Here is a 13,585-nt window from a genome sequence, read left to right on the forward strand (position 1 = left end):
GAGAGAATGAAACACAGAAATATAGAGAGGAAGAGAGAAAGCTGTGTGTAGGATATACACATATACTTATGGCGGAACGACGTGAAAGAGGGTGGCTTAGCATGAGGGGCGTGGTGGCCCCACCACCCCCATCAAGCGACCAGGCAGAAACTACTTTTGGGGTAGCCGACCCACACACCTCCTTCTCTCCGCCTCAGCCCCCCCCCCCGGTTTGCTCCCTGTGTCTGTTCGAACCGAGCCGAGCCAAGCCGAATAGAAGCCAGCCGTAGCTAGCTAGCTAGCTAGCTAGGCTACCAAGAGGAAGAGAGACAGAGCCCGAGCCAAGCCACCCCTCGCACCCGAAAAATAATTGCGCGTTTCGTGGTCTCTTGATCCGCGCGTAAAAGTAATCCAAACATCGCATAAAAATTATGTTTACGAGTTTCGAATGGGCGCAGGGGTCGACCCTGCACGCTCGGGGAACGTATCAACAGCCTCCTGGTCTCTCTCTCTCTCTCGCATCCCTCTCTCGGCTAGATAGGGATCTCTTGTTCTAGGAATTTCTCGGATTGTTTAGAACGACTCCTAGAGGCGGTCGGTGCACAAGAGTTTACGAGGTGATCGTCCGCACACTTTTATGGAGTGTGCTCCCTCCACTTATCTCGTCAGCGTCTATTTAATCGGTAGCTGGTTATCGTCGCGTTTCGGCGACGATGACTCCCCGATACGACAGATTATCGCGAATAAGAGATCAATGCCGAATGATTTCCCAGTATTTTCTCGCACTCCGAATCTTGATGCTGTTTGACAACTGCGGCGCAACGGACTCGACGCTTTGCCTACCGCTAACCTGCTGAGAAGCTTCTTAATCGATGTGCTAAGCTGATGTTCAATCATTCTTTTTCCTGGGCATTGCCTCCAGAGGAAATTCTTTCGTTATATCACTCAATGTTACTTCCTGCTCTACGAATGACGACTCCGAAGGGCCACTAAAAATTGTTATTACGATTAGTCAAAACAATTTTGATATTGCTAAATTCGCCTGTGTTCAAGAATTGCTAACATTGTACGTTTTGTATGGGAAAACGAGCTTAATTTAGTGTGCATAATGGAAAGAAATGTCTCGATTCTGGAGTCAACATCGGACCTGTCATTAGACTATCAAAGATAGCGGGAATTTTATAGAAAGAAAAAAATAACCGCCAATTTGGAACTAATCAGAACTGTCGAGCAAGTCCAAAGGGCGCACTCTAAACTTTCTATTTCAACATGTTCACTGTCGCGTCGGTGATACATGGGTGACACAATTCTTCGTGGATCTTCCGACATGAATTTGTCACTGGAATTTCTACGGCGTAGAAGAGTTCAAGAAGTAATCCCTGTGACGAGTTAATTAGCCCTGAAATTTTCAATACAATGACTAAATTACTTCGATTCTGTGAGATTGTGGAGGACGATTGCGTTCGGCAGTTAGTGCGTTGAAGATTACAGTTTCCCGCGACGTTTGAGATACGTTGCTCTCCGCGCAGGCAGTTCCCAGCGTTAAGAAAGTAGGCAAAGTGTTAAGAGACGGTTGCGCGAGCAGCTGGGCGAGATAAACCGCAGATTTTCAGCGGACCGACGTATCTTGATTTATGGGAGGCGCAGCCGGTGGTAAATATTGAAGTACAATTAGTGACGCACGGTCGCATGAGCAGCCCGAGCAAAGGAAGGCGCCGGAAGCCGATGCGACGACAACAGCACTCACCTGTTTTCTCCTTGATCTCGCACAGGACCGAGAACAGGGCCGGCTTCATTCGATGACAGTTGAGCGTGTGTTTCCTGCGAGCGCAACAGAAAAACAGAAAACGTTCGACGTTTAAATAACGAAACACCGGGTACATCCGAAAATAACGTTGATCGTGTTTGCGCGCGCGAAACGCGTCAACCGTTTTGGCACACGTTGAACGATCACGGACCAATAACGCGAAGATAAAACGCGGCCTTATCGCCTCGCTTGTTCGCAAGAAGCTGCGTTACAGCTTGTCATTACCAACAAGCGTGCTACCGTCATTTGAACGACTAGACGAAAATATTAAGAACGATGTAAGAACAATGTCCGGCGTAGCGCGAAGACGATCAACGTAATCCGTTCGCATCGCAAGTTTCTCGATACGTGTGCTGAACAAACGTGACATCAGAGCGATCCGTAACGCCACCGCGATTCGCCTAACGCAAATATTTTTCGCGAAACGGCGCGTCGGAACGCGTGAAAATGAAATCAACGCGCGGTCGTTACGAACGTTGCGAATGCGTTTGCTTGTTCACGCTAGAACCGCCGAGTAGTTGGGTGATTATCGCGCGGTAATTAACCCTCACGTTTTGTAATCAACTCTTAGGCCATCTCGAATTGACACGCCACGCACCGGCGGAAATAATGTTCTGATCCTCTGTTACTGATGTTCGAGATCTTGGAAAATATGGTTCACTAATCTTCAGATAATACGTACTACTGCTAATTGTTTGAACTTTAGGCACAGACGTTGAAAAGCCTTGTTGCAGCCTGTTCCTTTAACAGTAGATTTACGGGACCCGTCAAAATGACGGATTCGAATATTTATAAATTGCGAATATTGAGATTGTAAAAATGCATCCATGAGCAATTATTTAACAAATTGACTTCTTTGGGTATATAGTATTTAAAAAATGGCGATAAACTCTCGTAGATACATTCATGTTAATTTTATAAAGTAATGTAAAATAGTCATTTTTAGTGCTCCGTAAATCTAGTGTTAAATAGAAAATTTTGACGAGTGGCCATATCCGCCATTAATAAACAGTGGGAGTGCAACGTGAAGCGACTACAATCAGTAAGCAAAGGGTTAACATTGCCGCAAAAACAAGACTGAAAGCTTCATTAACAATCGCCACGATTTTTCAATCGATTCGTTCGATATTTAATCTGGTTAAAAACCGTGACATTTTATTACGTACCAGAACAACCAAAATCGTGGATGAACGAAAAATTTTGACGGTTGTCTATAGTCGCCATTGGTGCACTGAGGTGGTGCAACGTTGACCGACTATAATCGGCAAGGGAAGGGTTAATTTCGTAACAAAAACATGACGGAAAATCTAGTTAACGATCGACACGATTTTCCGGAGAATGAATTGACTTAATAAACGACCGCGAGGGAAAATTGTTCGAAATTGGTTGTTCGAGCCGCGGGTACTCCGGCAGTTCTGGCGTTAAAAAATGGCGGCTGATCGGATATGTCGACTAGAATGATCTACCTCGCTTGCGCCTCGTCTAAGCTCTGGTCGGTGATGTTCATGATTTGCTGAAGTATCTCGCCGATATCCTGTTTCCTGGCGTCCGCGGCAGGATCAGGGCCCTGCGTCGCGGTTGCGTCGACGGGCCCCATGCTTCCGTATCCGCCGGTGTTTTGGGCCCCCTGTCCCTGATTGCCACCCATCAGACCGACACCTGATCCACCGTGTTGCAGCATCCTGCCAGTTTCATCCATCAACCGTGGACCGCAGCGATGGTATGTTATCCCCCTCCTTTTCTTCTTTTATTTTATCTCCTCTATCCTCGTATATATAATTTCTCTTTCTCCCTCTCGTTTCTCTATTCTTCTACTTAAGTTTCCTCGTTGTCTACGCAACGTCGAGTTCGTTTACACAGTAGACAACACTCGCGGACTACGGCCTATTATATCGTATACCAGGTGTCGCGGAAAAAACACGACCATACAAACAACCCGTCCCGCTGTTTCGCTCTCGAAACGACTTCGATGCCTGTGCGTTGTTTGTTTGTTTTTTTTTTTCTTCTTTTGTATACCTTCGATTGAAAATACGTCGCATACACGTGCTCCTTCTCTCTATCTCTATCTCGTTCGTGCGACACTTCGTATATGGAAGCCTCGGGCAGCAGCAGCAGCAGTAGCAGCAGCAGCAGCGGCAGGCATGCACATTGTAAAAATATAATCTCTCGTAAATAATGCGAATATCGAATGTGTGATCGTCGGGCGAACGGTCCACGAAAACCGCGGGGGGATCCGATGAAACGCGCGGGCACGATATATCGCCACAGTCGTTTTGGAGGTTATGCCGCCGTGGCCTTTGTCTCTTACGTATCTCGTTTGGCGTTTTAACTCGCTTCTCCTCTCGCCTTCTCTTTCCCGATCGGTTCTCTCTCTCTCTATCTCTCTCCCTCGCGTGCTCCGCGTTCGCGTCTTCGTTTCTCGCTCGTGTCTGGTTTCTTTATCTCTGTCTCCCGCTACCTTTCTCGGTGCCCTTCGTATATCCTTTTTGTTTTGTATCTGCTCGTTCGTGAACACGAGCTCCCCGAACACGTTTCAATTTAAAATAATCGTGGTCTCTGTTCGTCTTTCTCTCTTGATTCACCTTTCCTCGATATACACGCTAAGAGGATGACGAAAATGGTGCAGCTTCGGGCAGCTTCGGACTTGACGGATTGTCGGGTTTTACGTATACGCGGTTTCGTGTCGACGGTCGCGGCATCGGCGGCCGGCCCGCATGCACACTCTCCTTTCACTCGGTCTCTCGAACGCTCGGCAAGGATACTCGGTCGAAGCTGAGGAAAATCGGCGGCGTTCCTCGAGCCATCCGCGCACGGACGACGTCACACACCAACTCTCCCTCCGCCTTAGAAGGCAACGCGCGGACCGACCGTTGTCTGTCGCTCTTTTCACTCTTCTCGGCCGCGAGCGACTGCTACGCTCCTGGCCCGATGCACGCGCGTGTACGTGCGTCCGTGTGCGAGGCACCGTGGCCGCCTCGGTGTTTGTGCGTGCGTGCGCTAATCGGCGGCCATAACAGCCGCCGTCGGCCAATCAGAACGGCCAACTCATCGCGCTCCTCGTCCGACCAATCCGCTCGCCGAGCTCTCTCTCTCTCTCTCTGTCTCACGTGGATTGTCCGCGTGCGCATCCACTTTATTTACGACGCGACCTCGCCGCCTTTTCGTAACCGTGTTCCCCTTAACCTGTATCGCGGACACCTCTCGAATCTCAACGAATCTTAACTCCCAACACCCGTTCCTCGAGAAACACCGTGTGGAAATCTTGTCCGCAGTCCTTGTGAGAATATCCTTCGAACCAGCCGACGTTCTTTACCTGTTATTACCACAGGCGCAAACTCCGCCCATTTCTACATCTTTTTTTTTCGATCCGTGTTGCCGTTCGGTTTCGCACGCGTGCACGTTACTCCCGCGCGAGAACTTGTCGAAAAAATAGCCGAAACTGAACGGTTCAGCGCGATCTCGCGTTTGCGAACACTGTGCAGATAAAACAAGGAGACTTTGGGCTCGGGAAATGTAAATTACGACCCGCCAGTGCGCAGGCCCGCACCGCAAACATGGCTGCGCGGTCGGCCATTTTTGTAGCGCGGCAAAATACGAATGGACGACTGTAACGTTCGATTATCATTGCTTTTAATTAAGTGTTTGCTTAAAATTAAGTGTTTCAAGTCTCTGCGTATGATCTTTATTGTTTAGTCTTGTTTTACTGAAAACTCTAGAAGCGATCAAGCAATTTTGCATTGCAGTAAAGGTAATTGACACTTGGAACGATGTAGGTTATTTTACTGTAAAAGAATTGCTAACTATGTTTCAATGAGTTTTTAATTGCGGTAGTATTTTAGAATTTCATCAGTTATATTTACAGTTAGAACACTTTGAGGTTACGTTTCAGTGACATCTATACCACAGATGAGGTATAAGATAGACCTATCGTTCAATGTATTTTTTTAGGCCCACGTTTTTAGGGTCACGTGACCGATCAAAACAAAATTGCGAGTTACATCAGTTACATCGCATAAAGTGAAGGAATAATGAGGACACTGGCATATTAATTTTAATTCGTTTGGTGTGGGAGTAGTAAACATTGGTTTGACATATTTCATTGGTTCATATATTTATTATAAATTATATAATTTAAAAGTACATTTTATAATAAATATAATTTAACTTGATGAATTACTTACATGAGTTACTGATGAGTTACTTACAATGAGTATGACTTTCTTCTTTGCAGTTGTGCTTTAGAATCATCCTGCTTTGCTCATTACACCTCCTGTTTCATGGATTTTCCTTTTCCAAATTTCTTTTTTTTTAATTTTTATTATTTCACGAGGAGGGGAAAATGCTTTACGCACTGACCCCTGGCAGGTTTTGTTACCGGAGAGTGTGGGACTCCTGACAATGCAGTTTACCTGACAGTTTTAAAAGAAAATAATTAAATTTTATAATTTACAAAATGAGAAAATTGTAATATGTTTATATCTACCTAAATAACTTTCCAGTCGCATTATTTTGGTGAAACCTTTCATGGCTATTGCATACCTTCCTCTAATTTTATTGATGGTTCGACCACTTCTCGAGCTTCTTTCATCTATAAACCATTGTTAGTATAAATACAATTTTATTGTTAATATTACCTTAGTATATATACCTCTTCTTGTAGATTATACAGCATATCTCCTTCTAATTTAGGCAAAAGCAAACACGGAACAGCATCATGTTTTAATTTGCGCCTGGCCGATGTCAAAATAGTATCCTCTTGCTTAAAATGCAGTGCGCATACATAAAATTTATTCAACTGCTGTTCCAATATCCCATCCAGCCTAGGCGAATTCACAATTCGTTTCCATTCCAGTGCTCGAACTAGATCTTTCGGAAATGCATGTGCAGGAACCTTTGAACCCGATTTGCATCCGGGAACTACACACATGTATCCAGGCATCTTGTATTATTTGGAATTATATTGGTGATGATGTCTCGGTAATGTTGGCGTCGATTAGCACGTAGCAATTTTCCACTATGCATAACTGAACCCACTGAATCACTGAATGAACCAGAACCACCAGAACGAACCGAACGACGCCAAGCGCTAGTAAAATTTAGCCGTACGCTATCTTGAATTGCGCGCTTGCATGGGGCGCTACTGCGCTGCCACCTGACCGGTACCAAAGAAGTGGTATCATCGGCGTTGAAGAAAGCTGAAGGACGCTAACGTCGCGAACACAATAGAAAGTCAAAACGAAAGAATATTTGTATTTTCTACTGGAACTTTGTGAAAAGTCTTATACATATATGAATTACCAACATTACTACGATAGAAGAAATGATTCATACGTAATACATTTCTCGAATTTTCACGGGATAAGTGAAGACGAAATCATAAAGGGTTCAGGTGGTCAATTTGGTTTCTATTTTATACGATATAAAAATTTAGAAGACACCTTAAATTACCTAAATGGCTTCAAGGGTCATAAGAGCATTAAGATATTACCACATAAAAACAAAATTAACAACAAACCTAAGAACAAGAAACATACCAATAATAAATGGAAACCTGGGTAAATAAAACTAATCAATCTCTCGAATTCTGAAGAAGCAATTCAGAAGCAAATGATAATTTATGATAATGTGGCCAGTAAAATATGTGGGGATTTTAATGGTGGAGGCGTACAGATGTACGCATTGATGAGTTCCGACGGTCCTCCACGGACGTGGGGACTAGGAACGTAGATCTCGTAACACACGAGAGATTGGGGTCACCAGTGGCCGGAGGCCACACGTCCTCTAGCGAGAACGCTCGAAATAAGTGTCCAGACGGACTGCGTCCAAGATGGACGCGCCACGTGGTCGCGGCAAGGAGGAACTAGGTTATACACGTGAGGCCCACTCCTCACGAGTAAAGAACACGTCGGGTAGCAACCAAAAGTAACAAGGTTTATTTGAACAACTTCCGACTGAGAGCTCGCGACACTCGAGACGAGTCGCGACTACTATGTACAAAGAGAGAGCCGGCACCGCGACGAGTTACTACACGCCGACGACAATACTCATCGGCACGACGACGATGAGAGACGAGGCGTAGAACGGAGACTAAAGAACACGTCCGTTTACTTTAAGCGCGTGCCTAGGGGATTTTATCTTGTGGCGCAAAGATCCCCAAATTTTTAACAAATGTTAAGTAAAATTCGACCGATTTTCTCCTTGACATATGAATTGAAAATATTAATAACTAAGAGCTTTATTCTAAATTTGGACATCTTATATGCACCAACATAATAATGGTTTATGGTTTATTCTTCCCTTTATTTATTTCGTACAAAGATGGCGTTGGAGAGCCTGAGCTCTATCTGCCCAATACAAAAAACGGTCCGTACATATTATTGTTAATCTAATTACTTATATATTATAAATGTAAATACATGTGCAATATACTTCTTTCACCTTATTTTATCCATTACATAATCAATATTCAACACTAATAATCCGCGCATCTACCTAAACATATATAAAATATATAGAAATATAACAAATGCTCTGAACTAAGAAACAATACTTGTACTCTAATTTTCGTGTTCCTCCTCTAGAGGTACGTTTAGATTGCTCTGTCTATTTGTATTAAAAATACAGCTATTGCCTTCAAAATGGATTCGTCTTTCTTTTTTAATATACTAATAACTTCCTCTTCTAGTTCTATATCCTTTTTAGCAACGGTTCTCATTAACTTTCCTCTTTTCCCTGTGTAAATAGGACAACTCCATATGATATGATCTATATCTTCATTATCGTGGCCACATTCACATGTTGTATAATTTATATAATTTTTCCTACCTAGGGAACTTGCTAAGTTGTAATGATTGGCTTTGATCCTGCTCAGCGTGTTACAACATAATAATTGAGTTATGCCAGTTGTTTGTGAGTTTGCGCAGTACAGTGCAATTTCTAACCTATTCTACACGATCTCCGGTTTTTCGGTGCAGGAAACGTGTCTATGTTTGTGATTCTGTGTGTTATTTATTTTACTGTTGTTATACACGTGCGATCCGACAAATATGCAGTTGAAAATGTCAAAGCCATTTGACAAGAACTTAGTCAGACGATTACTGGAACAGGAAAACGAATTTATTACGAATATATTTTCAAAAACTCCATTCCCCCAGTCAAAAATAGGTAAAAATATAACACGATAGCATAACCGTAGACATCTACACAATGTTTACTACGATGACAGAAATAAATGTTTATTCATTTCAGACGAAAACAGTACAATAGTAAAACATAATGCCAAAATCATGTCGAAAGGTAGGTTCTTTGTAACATTTATACGATCCTCGTATCGTTCGTTATTTGCCGATTTTGATTATGTTTTTTTTTACGAAAGGTAAAGGTTTTCCGAAAGCTATCGGAAAAGCAAAGAGAGCGAATACTTTTGAGGAATTACACGCGAAACTCGAAGGTTTGAGAAACGTAAAAAGATTGGAGTACAAAGATAAACAGTTAAAGAAAACTTTAAAGAATAAAATGAAAAAAATTTCAAAGAGAGAAGAGCGCATAATGCAAAGAAAGATGGTGAAAACGGAGCAAAATGCAACCGGAGGGTCTAAAATCAAAAAGGAGGACGGCGAAGTGCCAAAGATCCCTAGGCCTAAGCCTGTATTTAATTCGGAAGGAAAAATGGTGTTTAGCAAGTTTGATTTTTCTGAAATTGGAACTAAAAAGAAACCACCCAAAAATGCAAAGGATCCGAAGAAGATTTTGCTTCAGTTGAAACAGAAAAAAGAGAAGTTGAAGGAAATGGAGCAGTCGGGTGAAACGGAGAAGGCTCAAGATATGAAAGAGAAGCAAGCCTGGAATGCTGTTTTAGCAAAAGCCAGTGGCGAAAAAGTAAATGGAAAAAATCTGTGTTTATTCGCTGCTTTGTATCTGTGTATCTATATTACTCTACTCCTTTTAGGTGAAGGACGATCCTGATTTGTTAAAACGAACGATAAACAGAAAGGAACAAAAAAAGAAGCACAGTGCCAAGAAATGGGAGTCGAGGTTAGAGAACGTTCAAAAGGGAATTCGGGAAAGGCAGGAGAAACGGCAAGAGAATATCATGAAGAGGAAAAAGGACAAAAAATTGAACAAGCTGAAAAAAGCAGCTAAAAAGGGACGGGCGACGCCTGGATTTTAAATAATTGGTTCTTCGTGGTGTAGTCATTTATTGTGGAAGACTTTCGCGTGTATTATACACTGTTCACTGCGCGTAATTTACTTTAAGGTTGTTGTGCTCAGGCCTTGGACCTTGTATGTCGTGAGAATCGTCCGAATGTATACATAATTCGTTGGAACGTAATAGGACAATACACAGAAACATTAAATGATAAGGATTAATTAGTTTAAATGGTATAGACACGAGACTACCGTTGTAATTAGCCCACGTTCGATAAGTATGTATATATAATACATAGGTTGACGAATTTCGTTCGCGAAATGGACAATGATGTTGCATACGCAATGCTACTGTTTATAATGCATTATTTATATACTTGGATCGTTTATTTTTCTTTCTTTCTCTTTTTTGTACACGATGTTAACAAATTTGTATTTACATTAACACATTCGTAGCGTACACGTATTTTATTACCTCGTTAAGTAACTTTCGTCATGTAAAAAGCGGGATGGCTATAGCGTGCTTGACAAGTATGCCGGTAAAAAATTTAGTTCGTTTCCGTCGCGCGTCTCGGACGCGTTTATACAGTTTTGGTAGTTTTTGTTTCTTTCTCGCGTTTCGTAGCGCGTGTATTCATTGAAATTAGTTCATGTGTGGCACTTTTTGTAGTACAGTCCCGCGGTTTTCGAATCGAACGCCGACAGATCTTGACTCTGTTGAAGCGGAGACGTTCGTCGAAATGTTCAGTATATGATCGGTAGGTCGAGGACGAGAGCTTCGATGTAGCCGCCCTCATTAACCTCCTGCTAGGTGTCTCCGAGAACCGACGTCACGGAATTCGCGCGCGTCAAAGCTGTCCACAATGGACTGTGGTCTACAGGTAGTGGTACCGCCGATTTTGCTGGTCGGGGAGACCTGGAAAATAAAACGATTGACCATTAGAAAACCGTGCATTCATTCCCGAAAATATTCACGGAGTATCCCTACTCTAACGTCTATGAAACAAACACCTGTTGCATTCTTCTACGGTCTAGTTAATACGTTCACTGCCACGTTGATATGCGAGTGACATAGAAATTAATTTTTGTTACAACAGTCCTCAGTAGTATATGTATATTTCCTTTAATATCTCTGTAATTAAATGGAGTAGAAAGAAAAACTATTTTCTTTAGATGCATGATTTTTGATCGCAAATCTAATCACGTAAACGAACCTTTGAAAACATTATTTATTTATAAAATGTACCGAAAATTTTGTCATGAAGATGCCAATGCCAAGTATCCCGTCAAAGTGGGAATTCCCTAACTTCCGACAGTACGTGATCGGATGTCGGCAATGTAGGAATTGTTCAGAGGATGCGTTCGCGGTGAAATTTCGCTCGATAGTATCGTATCAACAGAAGGAAAGGTAGATCCCTTGGCGCGCTCTATGCTTTCGGCGGGTCGTTTAAAAAATATTGGCGAATAAAGATGAATTATGATTTACTGGTGTTAGAGGACGTGAGCAAAAGTTCAACCTGGGCGGTACCAAAACTGGATGCTAGTCTGGACTGCTGAGTTCTAGTGCGGTGCTCTGTTCAGGATCCGATCTCTCTTCGACCACCGTATCCAACTCCAACGATGGAAACGTGCGGGAATCTCGATCGCTTCTTAGCGACACTGCTCTCGTTGGACGATCAATTCCCACTGTTACACAGAAATCAAGTTATAATTGCACTGCGTGGAACAGAATGCTTCATCCTGTCGACTGTACAAATTAATTCGCTGCCCTCTGTCGCTCGCAAAAAACCAAAATGTATTTTAACGATTACTCCAGTCGGGTTTCTGGCCCTTCATAAATTAACGACACCGTACTTATAGTTATCACGAATAGACTGCAGATTTCTATGCAGAACAAAAATTGCTTGCATCGATCGCAAGAGACAGGAACCAAACCGGACGGATTCTAATTGTTTAGTCGCAAGGGCCGCGAATTAGTTTGCACCCTAGATGTATTAAGAAGAACTCGAATCATCAAGCAAACCCGCGAATAAAAGCGCGAGAACGCAGCAGGAATACTAATTGCACTTGAACGTATACAGAGCGGAGTATTTGAAATAGGTCACCTGAATATCTCGCTTGTTATCGATGATGGGAGAAAATGGTTCGAGTGAAACTCGCCATTGTAGTTGACCTTCAACGACCTTGAATGACCTCTATATAGGTCGTTGCACCTTTTCATTCTAATAACTCTGCATGTAAATATTCGTTGAAAAAACTATGTTTAGAGAAAACTCTTGTTTAGAAAACGGGATTTGAAATTGACGTTGCTCAGGGTCTATGAAAGGGTTAAAAGAAATTAACGACAGGGAGGTGGATCGCAAATTTCCATCGGATGCAAATGTTTCCATCATCGGTAGCGAGTGAGACGTGACCCTTTTCAAATGCCGCACCCCGTGCGAAAACGATGTAGGACTGCCGGCGCTATTATGGTAGTTAGAATAGAGTCGTATGCGAGATAAAGTGTTACGTACATTGCCAGGCTTGCAGAGCGAAAATTTCGAGTCGAGGTTCAGCTACATGCGGATCACGATATTGATTAATTTGACTCATGCTTTTGCATCGGGAACACGAAGAGCCAGAAGCTGAAAACGTTTAGCGAAGGGCCCAGGCCCTGGTCGACCAGGTTCAACTACGAAGAACGCGTTTCGATGCAGACCAGGCGACCGCTCAATGCGCCCAATCATCTCTCTCCACGGCTGTTAATTCTCGTTCTCTCTAATGCCGTTCAAATGCACGCCGAGTATGCAACTGCAGCAGCGGCGGCGGCGCGCGGCGGGCAGAATGCAATGTGCATTTAAGGAAAACGAACCGCGCCGGTTCTCAGAAAATTCTAACGTCTCTAGAGACGAAATCAAGCAACAAACCAGGATGAAAATGCTTTACCTAAATCCTCTTTAGACGCTGCGCTTGACGGGATAGAATGAAATAAGGGACATGTATTTTAGTTCTTTTCAGCATCGACACTGTTCATTTCAGCATTGCTAGTTATCGAACTCCTTTTTTTATTAAAATCTACGTTACGAGTGCTCTTCCCGTTTGCAGAGGCATTGTTTCACGTTAATTCTCGTTGTTCGGGAGCAGGTCTTGAAACGATTCCAAAGATCACTGTTCAGAATCGTTGTTTATTAAAGTTCTGATTAAAACAGTTGGAAATAACTTTTATTCGAAACAGCTTTTCCACGTGCTCTCTATTTCGGTGTGCACATCGATTCTGTTGCGGTTCTAGAATCGATTCTCGTCTATTTTCTCCAGTGAAGCTTATTCCGAACCTCCACCGGTTGTCAATGAAGTCTAACATGGCCGAACAACACGACATCCTATTGATTGATTTACGTTCTATATAAAGAAACAGGAAAATATTTCACGAACGTCGATATGATTAATTACGTTCGTCGCACGCGAAAGGAAATAAAAATTGAAACTTTCATTTATTCATTTCCTAGTCCGGATAATATTGTAATACGAACATGAAAAATGTGTAGCTGGTTTATTCATTTCAACGATTTATTAGAAATCAATACCGCGCATACATGTTTCTTCGTCTTTTACGATAATTTTGTAAAAACTGTGCGTGTACGTGGTAATCTGCAACCGCAATGGTAATTAGCG

At 42.8% G+C, this 13,585-nt stretch overlaps 3 protein-coding genes and 1 long non-coding RNA gene across 11 annotated transcripts in view; 1 reads left to right on the top strand and 3 right to left on the bottom strand.

Moving 5' to 3' along the window:
* Exd (PBX homeobox extradenticle) overlaps positions 1 to 5,319 on the bottom strand; it is a 90,110-nt gene extending 84,791 nt beyond the window's left edge. For 2 of the 4 annotated variants that reach the window (XM_076798210.1, XM_076798209.1), the window contains exons 1-2: positions 3,253 to 5,319; positions 1,727 to 1,800 (exon numbers count right to left, since the gene is read on the bottom strand). In XM_076798210.1, the coding sequence (XP_076654325.1) occupies positions 1,727 to 1,800; positions 3,253 to 3,485 (307 nt within the window). In that variant the 5' untranslated portion in view covers positions 3,486 to 5,319. The remainder of the gene's footprint in view (positions 1 to 1,726; positions 1,801 to 3,252) is intronic. The other 2 variants (XM_076798207.1, XM_076798208.1) reach the window with 2 other exon arrangements.
* Positions 5,320 to 5,989: 670 nt separating this feature from the next.
* LOC143359542 (uncharacterized) lies at positions 5,990 to 7,114 on the bottom strand. The gene is made up of 3 exons (XR_013083130.1): positions 6,435 to 7,114; positions 6,270 to 6,374; positions 5,990 to 6,195 (listed from the first exon to the last, which is right to left on the bottom strand). It is a non-coding gene; the product is annotated as an uncharacterized LOC143359542 (long non-coding RNA).
* A 1,556-nt stretch (positions 7,115 to 8,670) lies between these two features.
* Positions 8,671 to 10,942, top strand: Surf6 (Surfeit locus protein 6). Its single transcript, XM_076797500.1, has 4 exons — positions 8,671 to 8,950; positions 9,035 to 9,082; positions 9,162 to 9,664; positions 9,735 to 10,942. Exons 1-4 carry the CDS (start codon positions 8,833 to 8,835, stop codon positions 9,954 to 9,956), a joined length of 891 nt encoding a protein of 296 aa, XP_076653615.1. The 5' UTR covers positions 8,671 to 8,832; the 3' UTR covers positions 9,957 to 10,942.
* The window catches only part of LOC143359528 (uncharacterized), a 61,653-nt gene continuing 58,780 nt past the window's right edge, over positions 10,713 to 13,585 (bottom strand). For 2 of the 5 annotated variants that reach the window (XM_076797502.1, XM_076797501.1), the window contains 3 exons: positions 12,860 to 12,877; positions 11,452 to 11,620; positions 10,718 to 10,850 (listed from right to left, as the gene is read on the bottom strand). In XM_076797502.1, coding sequence (XP_076653617.1) covers positions 11,475 to 11,620; positions 12,860 to 12,877 — 164 coding nt within the window. In that variant the 3' untranslated portion in view covers positions 10,718 to 10,850; positions 11,452 to 11,474. Of the gene's footprint in view, positions 10,851 to 11,420; positions 11,621 to 12,859; positions 12,878 to 13,585 lie in introns of all 5 variants that reach the window. The other 3 variants (XR_013083128.1, XM_076797503.1, XM_076797504.1) reach the window with 3 other exon arrangements.

The sequence above is a fragment of the Halictus rubicundus genome, chromosome 12 (genome assembly GCF_050948215.1).
Source record: "Halictus rubicundus isolate RS-2024b chromosome 12, iyHalRubi1_principal, whole genome shotgun sequence".
Classification (NCBI taxonomy): Eukaryota; Metazoa; Arthropoda; class Insecta; order Hymenoptera; family Halictidae; genus Halictus; species Halictus rubicundus.